General features: G+C 51.9%; 3 protein-coding genes across 3 annotated transcripts, besides 3 other annotated features; 2 read left to right on the top strand and 1 right to left on the bottom strand.

The window, feature by feature from the left end:
- Positions 1 to 2189: part of a sequence feature (repetitive element) that runs on past the window's edge.
- A 1484-nt stretch (positions 2190 to 3673) lies between these two features.
- Positions 3674 to 5590, top strand: CYME_CMN014C (probable serine palmitoyltransferase; the record flags this gene model as incomplete). The annotated part of the gene is made up of 1 exon (XM_005537139.1): positions 3674 to 5590. The coding sequence occupies one exon, from the start codon at positions 3674 to 3676 to the stop codon at positions 5588 to 5590; it is 1917 nt and encodes a 638-aa protein (XP_005537196.1).
- Positions 4613 to 7539: a sequence feature (repetitive element).
- A 60-nt stretch (positions 7540 to 7599) lies between these two features.
- CYME_CMN012C (mitochondrial ribosomal protein L35 precursor) lies at positions 7600 to 7908 on the top strand (the record flags this gene model as incomplete). The annotated part of the gene is made up of 1 exon (XM_005537138.1): positions 7600 to 7908. One exon carries the CDS (start codon positions 7600 to 7602, stop codon positions 7906 to 7908), a length of 309 nt encoding a protein of 102 aa, XP_005537195.1.
- Positions 7909 to 8221: 313 nt separating this feature from the next.
- On the bottom strand, positions 8222 to 9613 carry CYME_CMN011C (similar to ubiquinone/menaquinone biosynthesis methlytransferase family protein; the record flags this gene model as incomplete). Its single annotated transcript, XM_005537137.1, has 1 exon — positions 8222 to 9613. The coding sequence occupies one exon, from the start codon at positions 9611 to 9613 to the stop codon at positions 8222 to 8224; it is 1392 nt and encodes a 463-aa protein (XP_005537194.1).
- An 86-nt stretch (positions 9614 to 9699) lies between these two features.
- Positions 9700 to 12846: part of a sequence feature (repetitive element) that runs on past the window's edge.

Here is a 12846-nt window from a genome sequence, read left to right as displayed (position 1 = left end):
AGAACTGATGCATGCGGCGAGGGAGATGTACGATGACGTTACGGACATCAAAATAGGCGAGGTTCCGGACTGGTTTTTCCACATGACCTTTATTCGACGCCTGACGCTTTGTACAGGGGAAGCGCGGCGGGAAAATGAGCTAGTGCATGCCCTCCACAAAAACATACCCCTTCTAGAGCTTCAACGGTACTCGATACAAGGGTGACCGGGATATTTACACACACGGAGCGATGAAATACCTCAAGAATCTGAAGAACCATTCTACAATGACCCTGGAACGTTTTATGATACGCGCCGTGTTTGCGCTCTACACGGGCCTGTCTCGCAAAGGAAAATGGGTGATTATCAGTGGCATCACGAACGATTGCAAGCGTGAAAATGAGGTCGAATTCGTTGACAAGAAGGTGTCAAAAGAGAGCACGAATGAAGATTCTATAATCCGCGCGGCTATTCAAGAGCGCCGTGCGGTTCTGGGGTTGGCGAACCCAATAGAAAAGATATCAGAGTTGAAAAAAGATAAGGAAAGATGGTATCGCCACATTCTGCGCTATTTCTTGTTTTTGGATCTAGAACTCGAACGCAAGGCGGAGATGAAGCTGAGAGGCGAAAAAATGAAGAGTGGGAGAGACGGAAGGCTGTCCTAATGGGGAAGCGCTTCAACGGCGTTCCAGTGTGCAACCTCAAGTCACATTTTGTGAGTATCGACTCCAGAGTCCTTGACGCCGCATGAAAGAGATCAGTCCCGAGTTCGATGTTAGCAGGGAGGAGTTCTCCGGCGAAAACCGGGAGACCCACTGGAAGAATATCTTCGATTTCAAACGTCTGAGAGTGAGCAAGCAAACGGTATTCACTGGGTTGATCGAAACCGATGGAGTAGCCTTGTGTGTACACTATCGGCGGTTGAAGAAAGATCGGCCAGTTCCGCCCTCGGCTGCGCCCGTGACGAAGGATGGAGAAAAGGAGGAGTCGGATCCTGCGATGCAGGAGGTGGAGGATAACGACTTTGTCGTTGACGTGGCGAAGGATGAAGATGAGAAGGAGGCGGATCCTTTGACACAGAAAATGCAGGATGACGACCTTGTCGTTGGCACGACGAAGCATGAAGAAAAGAAGGAGGCGGGTCTTGCGACGCAGGAGGTGGAGGATAACGACCTTGTCGTTGACATGACGAAGGAGAAAGAAAAGAAGGAGGCGGATCCTGCCACGCAGAAAGTGCAGGATAACGACTTTGTCGTTGGCGCGGACCCTGGCAATACGAATATCATCACCATTGCTGCACCCAGACGTGCGGAAGACGGTACTGACGGTAACTTACGTAAGAAAGACATGCGTCTCTTGAGATTCTCGCGAGCGAGATACTACCGCGAATCCGGTACAATGATAAAAGGAAGAAAATCGAGACTTGGAATTCAGGAATGAAGGATCACCTGGAAGCCTTGAGCGAGGTCATGAGCCGGGGAGCGGACTTTCGAGCTTTTCGGAAATTCATGGAAGTTCATGTTGCCCATTGGGATGCGCTGTGGGAGGAGTATACCAAGCCCCGGTGTGATTGTTTGCGAATGAATCTATACTGTGGGAGGCAGCGGGCATTCGCGAACGTTTTCAATGAGTTGAGCGCCCTCAAATAGGACGCGAGTCAGAGGCTCGTAGGAGCGTATGCGGCAGGGCGCTGGGCGTCCAAAAAAGGAACTACGCCAGCTCCAACAACGAGAGCGTGCAAGGAGTGCGCACGGCGTATTGTTACGATGCCTGTAGACGAGTTCCGAACAATGTATACACACCACGAACCGGGGTGTGCACTTCAGAGAGTGGAGATGGAAAAGTGTCAGCGGAGCCCTGAGAATATAAAAAAGTACCGAGCGCTGACGGAGGAGCAAATGGAAAGGAGGGCAAAAGTTCGTGGATTGCTTGCACTGGCGTATGCAATCAATGGCAAGAAACGGATGGAATTCGTGAACCGAGACTTTGACGCCGCTATCTATCTAAGGCGATATGCGCTGGTGGAACGAAGACGCCCGGAGTTGACACGAGAGGGCTTTGTTGGATAACCGCTCAAAGTGGAACTATATGAGAAGAAGTTGAAAGCAGTAGTGGGTGGCCGGTCCAAATCGACGCGGAGGCGTCGGCACGTCAGTTGGAGACGTTTCGTCTGGGGCAGGTCACTCGCCAATCCTCTACACTGCCGGCGTTCAATACCTGCTAGAAAACAAACAACAACAAGATGGGATCATGGTACACTTGTCCAGAATTCGCTGCTCTGAGTAGAACGGGAGCCCCGAACCAGGAGAGGCACAGCACCCGCAGATCCATCGTCGTACGCCTCGCAAATCGGCCTGATGGGCGGCAAGCGCTCTGCTTCCTGACGCCAATTCGATCTGTAAACGAATCCTACCAGAGGTTTCGATGCATTGGATACCCAGCGAAACGCCGTGCTTGCGCATTCCGAACTCTGGGCGCTTGGCATCATCTGTTGCACATGCTATGCCCCATGTCTAATATTAATATTCACGGATTGTACTTCCGATTTGTGGCATGAATATTATTTCTCGCAAGATCCGTTTGATCCACGCTGCGCTGCAGCGAGCTCGTATACTCAACCCATTGTACCTGTCTGGGGCCATTTCCCGTTTCGCTGCGCTCTCGCTATATATGGCCGATTTCTAGCTGCCTGCACACTATGAGAAACGGCTCTGAGATCAGGTCGCCGAGTCTCGTATGGATTTGTTCGCGGAGTAACCAATAATAGGATCTTGTGCGTGAGTGGTAAAACTGTATCACGCTCGTACGTCTTCACGGGAAACCGACTTGTCCTGGAGCACACCGCACAGGATCGTCGTCTCGATATGCACCGTACCCTGCACAGGCTCGAATGCGGGTCCTCGGCCTCAGCATGCACAGCGAATCGTTCTACACGAGATTCTACCTGCAATCGCTTTCCTTTCCGGAGAGCTCGTCTGATGCATGGACTTGTCTCGATCTGCAGTTTACTGCAACGCACGCAGATGAAATGTGTTCCTTGCCAACTTTTCTGCGAAAATTGCCCAAATCAACCCCAACCAAACCTGTCCGGCACGTATCCCCCGATTGAAAACTGAGGTTATCTCTGCTGTTGCCGAAACACTGCGCTCGCGCGGCCTACAGTGGTCACCGACTCGATCGCCCGTTCATAAGTGGCATTTGCTCGGTACCAAGATTAGCGGATGCACGACTCGCCACTAGGCGTGCCGCTCCCGGCGCCATGACCACGCATCTGTTGCCGTTGCGCCGAGCACCGTCAGACTTTAGCGCTCAGACCCGATACGCGGCGGGTGATGGTGCGTGGATTCAAAGGACACTTTTCAGTACAAAGTATGACTACGTCGCTGTTTTCTGGCTTGACACGTCTGGATGCGTCTCAGGGTTCGGATGGCGAGGCGGGAACTCTGAGTCTCACTGGTAGTGGCGGCACAACGTTGCACACAACGTTCTAGTTTCTTCACTGGAAACAGAAATAGCGAAGAGGCATTGGCATTTCTTCAGAGTTTCAGTGGCGTCTTTGCGTGACGCGTGTTGCCGAGTCGGCCTTTGGTTGTGCTAGTGGCACGACTGCGCTGCTTTCACGGTGCACAGGCGGGCCCCCGACGACGAGGCTTTTGGGCTCAGGCAGCCTCTCAGTTAGCCCGGTCTCTCTTGGATGATGGAGCTTCCCACATGGCTCTCATCGGTTCTCTCCGAGCTCAGGGGAAAGGTTACATCCTTTCTTCTCTTTCACGTTGCTTTGGAAATTAGCCTTGCATTGCTTCTTGCCTATTTTTTTCTGCAAAAAGCGTATGCACCGGGTCAGCGACGCGAACGTGGCACGCCGAGTCGCGCGGCTGCACGGTTCGCTCTGAAATCGCGCGCGGATGATCTCACGGAAGAGGAAATCGATGCGCTCTGCGACGAATGGACGCCCGAGGCGCTGGTTCCTCCGAGTACTGAGTCCGCAATTTTGAGTCCACGTAACGGCGCGTCGACCGAAGCGACTCTAAGTCTGGTTCGTACGAGTGTTTCCATTGCCCTTGGCAGCGGTGAACTCGCAGACACCGAGACATCTGACCTGCTAGAGGCGCCCACCGTTCATGCCTACGAGCCCGGTGGGTACTGTGTCGTCCAGATCGGTGACCACGGCCTGAAACGATGTCTGAACTTTGCGTCTGCAAATTATTTGGGCTTCCAGAGGGAACCACGAATCGAAGAGGCATGCAGACGCATACTACTCAAGTATGGCTGCGGTGCTTGCGGGCCTCGCGGTTTTTATGGAACGATGGATGTCCATTTACGCTGCGAGTACGAAATTGCAAAGTTCATGGGTACACATGAGGCCATTCTTTACAGTTTCGGGTCAGCCACCTCCACTAGTATTGTTAATGCCTTTGCGAAAAAGGGCGACATTATCTTCGCTGATGAATGTTTACACTATGCTCTCCAGAACGGCATGCAGTTAAGCCGGGCAATGATTGTTTGGTTCCACCACAATGATCCCGCTGATCTGGAACGCAAAATTGTGGCCATTGAGTCAACACAGCCGAAAAGCAGATCAAATCTTCTGCATCGTCAGTTCATCATCGTTGAAGGCATTTATCAAAATACAGGGATGGTTGCTCGATTGGACGAGTTTGCTGCGGTGAGGCGTCGGCACAGCAACTTGCGTCTATTTGTGGACGAAAGCCACTCTATGGGTGTTCTTGGTGCAACCGGGCGAGGTGCTTGCGAACATTTCGGTCTCCAGCTCGGTCGTGATGTCGACATCGTTGTCGTCGATGTGGCGTTTTCGCTCGCCTCTGTTGGTGGATTCTGTGTCGGAGCCGAACTTTCTGTGGTAGATCATCAACGTTTGAGCAGTGCGGGGTATTGTTTCAGTGCATCTCAGCCGCCGTTCCTAGCGGAGGCAGTAAGTGTCGGTATCCAGCTGTTGTGCGAAGAGCCGAATCGGTCTGAGCGCGTGCGCTCAAACGCCGCTTTGTTGCGCCGTACACTGCGAGAGCATCTACCCGCGAATGTGCTTGTCGAAGGCAACGTTGACGAATCGCCGCTGATCTATCTGCGGCTCAGTAGCCGAGGAGTGCAGTCGCTTCTGGCCCGAGTGCTCCAGCTGGTGCAGGCAACTGAAAAACAACTTCGGAATCGTGCTGATCAGCTTCGTTCAACTGAGATGAACGAGGACGGTGACGCCGACAGCCTATCGGATTCGGGCTCGTCCATCTCCGCGGAAGCAACGGAGGAGCTCGGCTCCATGGTAACCGATGCAGCTATTCGGCAAATCAACCATGCCTCTGCGGTGGCTGCAGCTGCCACAGCGCACGAGATGGTCATCCCAGGCATGTACCAGGCCGGGGCTTTCGAAGAACTCGTGACGGAACGCTTCTGGGTACTAGCTCGAGAGCGCTTAATCCGCCACGGAATCTGGGCATCTGTGCCCGGCCAGGTCTTGACCGAGCACCTGAGACTGCCACCCGCACTAGTGCTGCATGTCAGCGCCAGTCACGAGCCTTCGGAGTTGGTCCAGTCGGGGCACACCATCAGCAGAGTTCTGGATAGCATGCTCAGTGCTGTAAAAAGTGAGCAGTAATGAAGAGGTCGTTGATGGTGCGTCATCTGTGGACTGAACAGCGCACGAGTGAAGCGCGAAGAGCAAGAACTGACCCGGGCGTTTGGTGTCGTGTCCCCAATGACGCAACGGAAGCAGTGCCGAAGCACCTTGAAGCGCCCGATTCAGAATCAGTAGGAAAAGCCGCATCTGGTACTATCGCCCCACGATAGCCCGACTCTAGCGAAGCGTTTTGCGTTTCCCAACTTCCTCGGAGACGATCGATTTTGTGATAAGAATATTTTGATAGAGTAGCGTCGAAAATAGAGCGAGGTTTCCGAGCTGGTGCTGCTGGAGGTCACTCGGAGCGACGGCTGGGACAACAAACGCCTTTCAAAAGAAAAACGTTGTCGCCGGCAGTGTCCAGTAGTGGCAAACGCGCCCTAGACAAAAAGTCTCCAACTGACGTTCAGACGTCTCCCAGCATTTTTTTGGACTGGCCACCTACTACTGGTTTCAACTTTTTCTCATATAATTCCACGTTGAGAGGTTGCCCCACAAAGTTCTCTCTTCTCAACTCTGGAGGTCTTCTTTCCATCACCGCATATCTCCTTATATAGATTGCTGCGTCAAAATCTCGGTTCACGAACTCCATCCGTTTCTTCCCGTTGGTAGTTGTACTTACTAGTGCACCTAGTCCTCGAACTTTCGCTCTCCTTTCCATTTGCTCTTCCGTCAGCGCTCCGTACTTTCGTATATCATCAGGGCTCCTCCGACGCTTTTCCATCTCGACCCTTTGAAGTGTGCACCCCAGTTCATGGTTTGTATACGATGTTCGAAACTCATCTATCGGTATCGTAACAAAACGCCGTGCGCACTCCTTGAACGTTCGTGTCGTTGGAGCTGGCGTAGTCCCTTTTTGAGTCTTCCAGCGCCCTGCTCCGTGCGCTACTACAAGCCTCTGACTTTCATCCTCCTTTAGGGCGCTCAACTCATTGAAAAAATTCGCGAATGCACGCCGCTTCCCACAATACAAGCTCATACGCAGACCAGCCCACCGGGGCTTGGTATACTCTTTTCACAGCGTCTCGTCATGAGCCACGCGAACTTGCATGAACTCCCGGAAAGCTTTAAAGTCCGCCCCACGGCTTGTCACTTGGTGGATCGCTTTCAGATGCTCCCTCATTCCTGCGTTGCACACCTCACTTTGTTTCCTCGCATTCATTATTTCCGATTCTCGGTAATATCTCGCTCTCGAGAACTTCAAAACACGCATGTCTTTCTGACATAAGTTGCCCTCGTTACCAACTTCCTCACACAGGCTTGCCCTCTAATTGTGTCCGCCCGTGAGCAGCGAGCATTCTCCCAGAGAGAAAAGAACAGAAACTAACCTCTGACAGGCAACTCGATAACAGTTTCTTTCTACCTTGATAGTAAGCACTGAAATGGGGAAAATTTTCCGTATCTTCGAAAGTTTACCTTCTAGGCGGAAGATCCAGTGAGCCGGACGAGTCTGCGCGGCTAGTGCTTCATGCTTTCTCCAGTGGCAGGTAGTATGGCGAGACCTGCGCAGCTCGTCTGCAACGCAATTCATTCTGGGACAAGGAGCGCGTATGCTGCGTCTGGGCGTCACCCTGGTCGCAGTGAACTCCTCGTAGATCGGTTCGCGCTTTCGCAGGCTTTCATAATGATTAAGTACTCCGATCCCGTGTCGGATGAACCAAGCATCGAATCGACGCCCTCAGTGGTATGGCAAAGCCGTTCTGTCTCCGTGCAGCATCTGCTTCAGCGGTATATAAGCGCTATGGCGGGTGCTCACTGCAGGCACTTGGCGCACGATAGAACATACGAAACGACAAGTATATCCGAGAGGAAGTATGGGTAATGGAACCTGAAGGTAGGTGCTTCACGATGGACGCTTTCCCGAAAGCCATTATCCGTCCCGAATTCTGGGATGCATGGTCAATCTAAACGTTTTGTCGTCCGAAAAATGTCTGCCGCACGCTCGTGTGCTACTTTAGTTACAATATTCGTGTTCCCAGGTCAAACGCATGAACTTTTTACGGATACCCGTCTTGCTTCACCCTGGATCTCTTTGGCTGAAAAGCTTGTGCTTATATAGGAGCTCAGCTTTGGGGTTTGCTTGGCAGTACAACCGCTGGTTCGCTGGAGTGCCTGGTAAGAGTCACAGTGGCGCGGTGAAGCGCTTCCTTGTTTCGAAGGAGGGACTTGTGCGTCATACTGCCTCCGGAAGACAGCACCTTCTCTCTGGAAAGAGCGCAAAGCGACGGATTCGGTTACGTAGACCGCGTTTTCTTTCCGGTGCGGATGCACGGCGAGTTCTGAGGCTTCTCGGTTGAGGACAGCGGCAGCGAGGTCGCCAAGTGGTCTGTGGAACAAGTTTGGGTGCATTTTTTACCCCATGGTGCAGTGTTCTCAACGAGATCCTTAGAAAAGCAAGTCTCTTTGTTCATTTAGGGTCTGTGGACCGGCGAATCTGGTGTAGCTGCTGGATAGACGCAGTTGCCTGTTCAGCGACTGGGCTGTACCGATGCAGACGGCCTATTTGGTAGGGCAGAATACCACTCAACTGCTTCTTTTTATGAAAGACATAAGGACTTATTCTTGAGATTCTTTCACAGGAAACCTTCACAAAAACCACTGAAATGAGGATCAAATACCACCTTGTTTTTCAAACACACAAACCTTTGTAAGAAACGAAATGTCTTGCTCACGATTGGACAGCTGGCCGCCGCTGGCTTGCTTGAAAAGCTGGGGCAAGTTGGTTTCTATGTATTCTAGGTAGTACGGTTCATGGTAGTTCACTCGAAATCGATTCATGGCGGCTTCCATCCGTGGATTGTCCCCGGTCTGGATGGAATCCGCGAAAACGATTCTTCCACCGGGTCGCAGAACGCGCGTCCATTCGGCGATAACGCGCTCGCGTGCCGACATCGGTAACTCGTGAAAGAGGTATATGCTGACGATCGCGTCAAAGGATGCATCGGGGAAAGGCAGTGATTCTGCATTAGCATGGACAAACGCTGCGTTTCTGCGCGGGGTACTCTCTGGGAGTGCCTGCACACGAGTCTGCGCTCTTTGTAGATAAAACGGACTCAAGTCCAAGCTGGTCACCTTCACGTTGCGCAAACGCTCATCTGCAGCAAGGTTATCCATGAGGTCGAGGAGAAAGCCACCCGGGCCGCAGGGCACATTCAAGACGCTCAGGGTCGGATGGCCGTTGCTACTCGGTGTACGTTTTGAGACCTCTGCGCGCAAGAAACCCAGTAGAGGGACCAGTGCTTGTCGACGCATCATGTCTGCGAGACCTCCGAAAAGGACCTCGACCTGAAAATCGTATCGGGCCGCTGATTCAGCGCTGAGGTAACCGTCCGTTTGGTAGTGAAAGTTTTGTTTGTAGTACTCAGGGTAAAAGGAATTCAGACGAAATGCCTCCGGAACAGCGTCGACGATACCCGCCTCTCGTAGTTTCATCGAGTCGCCCAGGTTCTGAATGAAATCCACCAGTCTGGGCACAAGGTCCAGTGAGTGGCGTGTGGGCACTGCTGGCATGATATACGTTCCCGCCTGGATGTGACGCCACTCCTTGCTCGCAAGCAGAGAAAGCTCCCCGAAGAAGAAGTTCACAAACTCCAGCTGCGCCCTCCAGTCTCGTGAGAAGAAAACGACTTGCTGCGTATTTAGGTTCGAGGACCATTGGCTTCCAGACGCAACTAGCTGCAACATAGCAAACCGAAAGAGCAGGAAAAAGGCACTACGGAGAGCAGTGCCGGTTGCGTACTTCACAAGGCTTACCCCACAACGAACCGCCTGCAGGGGTGATAAGCGGTATCTTTCGATACGTGTGGTCGACTGTGCTTGCCGGTAGCTAGGATTTGGAACTGAAGCAAGACGCAGATCTGACAGGCGCCGTACCAAGCGCTGCGTCCCTGTCGTGCGTGACCTGGACCGCTGCACGAGCGTTCTCAACGGTAAGTGCTTCGCTAGACTTGCGCGCTGGAGACCGTGACGTCCAAAGTCCCGGTACCAGGCAGCAGTCCACATATGAATTTCGTTTAAGGGCAAACCTGCTGAATATCGTAGGTGCTTTGTAAACACAGAGTAGTTTTAATTGCGCTGCGGTCGGCAGAAAAAGTAGTGGCGGCAACCGCGCCCTCGACAAAAAATCTTTAACTGACGTGTAGACGCCTCCCAGACTTTTTGGACCGGCCACCCACTACTGCTTACAACTTGTTCTCATATAGTTCAACTTTCAGAGGCTGTCCAGCAAAGTTCTCTCATGTCTACGCTGGAGGTCTCGTCTCCAGCACCGCACATCTCCGTATATTCATAGCGACGTTAAAGTCTCGGTTCAAGAATTCCATCCGTTTCTTGCCGTTGTGAGTTGTACTCCCTAGTGCATGTAGCCCTCGCACTTTCGCCTTCCTTCCCATTTGCTCTTCCGTCAGCGGTCCGTACTTTGCTATTTCCTCAGGACTCCGCTGACACTTTTCAATCTCCACTCTCTGCAGTGTACACCCCAGTTCATGGTGTGTATAGGACGTTCGAAACTCATCTACAGGTATCGTGACGAAACGCCATGCGCACTCCTTGTATGATCTTGTCGTTGGAGCTGGCGCAGTGCCTTTCTTGGGCGCCCAGCGCCCTGCTCCGTATGCCACTACCAGCCTCTGACTCTCATCCTCCTTCAAGGCACTCAACTGACTGAAAAAGTTGGCAAACGCCCGCTGTTTCCCACCGTATAGATTCTTACGCAAACGAGCCCACCGGAGCTTGGTATACTCCTCCCACAGCGCATCCCAATGGGTAACACGAACTTCCATGAATTCCCGAAAAGCCCGAAAGTCCGCTCCCCGGCTCATGACCTCGCTCAAGGCTTCCAGGTGATCCTTCATTCCTGAATTCCAAGTCTCAATTTTCTTCCTCGCATTCATCATTCCCGATTCTCGATAGTATCTCGCTCTCGAGAACCCCAAAAGACGCATGTCTTTCTGACGCAAGTTGCCGTCAATACCAAGTTCCGCACGCTTCGGTGCAGCGATGGTTATGATATTTGTGTTTCCAGGGTCTGCGCCAACGACAAAGTCATTCTCATGCACTTTCTGCGTCACAGGACCCGCCGCCTTCTTTTCTTCATTCTTCGCCGCGTCAACGATAAAGTCGTTACCCTCCACCTCCTACGTCGCAGGTTCCGCCTCCTTCTCAACTTCATGCTTCGTCACATCAACGACAAAGTCGTTTTCCTGCACTTTCTGCTTCTCAGAACCCGCCTTCTTGTTTTCTTCATGCTCCGCCGCGTCAACGACAAGGTTGTCATCCTCTACCTCCTGCATCACAGGATCCGCCTTCTTCTCATCTTCATGCCTCGCAGCGTCGACGACAAGGTCATTATCTTGCACCTCCTGCGTCGTGGGATCCGCCTCCTTCTCATCTTCATCCTTCGCCACGTCAACGACAAAGTCGTTATCCTCCACCTCCTGCATCGCAGGATCCGACTCCTCCTTTTCTCCATCCTTCGTCACGGGCGCAGCCGAGGGCGGAACTGGCCGATCTTTCTTCAACCGCCGATAGTGTACACACAAGGCTACTCCATCGGTTTCGATCAAACCAGTGAATACCGTTTGCTTGCTCACTCTCAGACGTTTGAAATCGAAGATATTCTTCCAGTGGGTCTCCCGGTTTTCGCCGGAGAACTCCTCCCTGCTAACATCGAACTCGGGACTGATCTCTTTCATGCGGCGTCAAGGACTCTGGAGTCGATACTCACAAAATGTGACTTGAGGTTGCACACTGGAACGCCGTTGAAGCGCTTACCCATTAGGACAGCCTTCCGTCTCTCCCACTCTTCATTTTTTCGCCTCTCAGCTTCATCTCCGCCTTGCGTTCGAGCTATCGGTCCAGAAACACGAGGTACCGCAGGACGAGGCGATAGTATCTTTCCTTATCTTTTTTCAACTCTGATATCTTGTCTGTTGGAGTCACCAGCCCTAAGACTGCACGGTGCTCTTGAATAGCCGCACGGATCAGAGAAGCTTCATTCGTTCTCACTTTTGACGCCTTCTTGTCGACAAATTCGACCTCATCTTCATGCTTGCGATCTTTCGTGATACCATCGATGATGGCCCATATTCTTTTGCGAGACAGGCCCGGGTAGAGTGCAACCACGGCGCGTATCACGAAACGTTCGAGGTTCGTTGTCAAATAGTTCTTCAGGTTCGTGAGGTACTTCATTGCCCTATATTTGTAAATACGCCAGTCACCCCTGTATCGATTACCCTCGAAGTGGAATTCCGCGAAGTTTTCGTGGAGGGCATGCCCTAGCTGAGTTTCCCTCCGCGATTCACCTGTCCCAAGCATCAGCTGACGAAGAAAGGTCTTGTCGAAAAAATCGTCCGGAATCTCGACCGTTTCCATTTGCGTCACGTCGCGATACATCTCCCTCGCTAAATGCATCAGTCCTGACGACGCCTTCACAATACTCTTGGTGTGCGAGTCGACACGTTTTTCGATAGCGTCTCGCAACTTTTCCCTGTAGGAATCCTTGATATGTCCAAGAAGGAAGGTTTTCACCACCTTCTCGTCGTACAGCCGTCTTTCTTGCCGCCTTCGAAGTAGGACCTCCCCCTTTCTGTCCTTCTTCTTTCTCTCTTCCTTTTCTTCTGGACTCGGCACTGTTTTTTTGTTTTTTTCTGGCAGCCTGCGACCCCGGGCCTCCGGGATCGTGGACTTGCTTTTTCATAGCTTTCCTTTTTTTGTTTTTTTTTGAAAAACAACGCTCTTTGAACCCTTCTGTTATATACTGCGAAAAACACTTGACTAGACTTGTTTGAAGTTTGAAACAAAAACGAATTGAAAAACTGTACTTGGTTATGACATCAACGGAAATCTACCTTTTTTTCCGGTAGAACAGCACGCTCCTGGTCAGGATCGCGTTTCCCTTCAACAACGCCACGCGCAGCTTGTCAGTTGACTGGCCGATCTCCGAGGAGCGCTCACCGAGCGCGATTCTTTTTTTCATGGACGATACGTTTACTTGTGCCAGCATTCTCCGATTTTACGCTTTTCCTTTTCATTCTTTTTTGTATGTTTTTTCCAATGCGCGGTGAGGTATCCATGAAACTCTCTACTTCCAAGTTACATTGCCTGCACCTCTTCTTGTATATTCTGGTCGTTTCATTCGTTCTACCTTGTGCCTGATGCCTGCCCTAATTGTCCGCAGTAGCGTCCTTACCATTGGTGCAGATGCATCACGGAGATAGAACGGCGTTGCATTACCA

Source organism: Cyanidioschyzon merolae, chromosome 14 (assembly GCF_000091205.1).
Source record: "Cyanidioschyzon merolae strain 10D DNA, chromosome 14, complete genome".
Taxonomy (NCBI): Eukaryota; Rhodophyta; class Bangiophyceae; order Cyanidiales; family Cyanidiaceae; genus Cyanidioschyzon; species Cyanidioschyzon merolae.
Note: the sequence above shows the minus strand (reverse complement) of the source record. Positions and strands in the feature narration are given on the sequence as shown.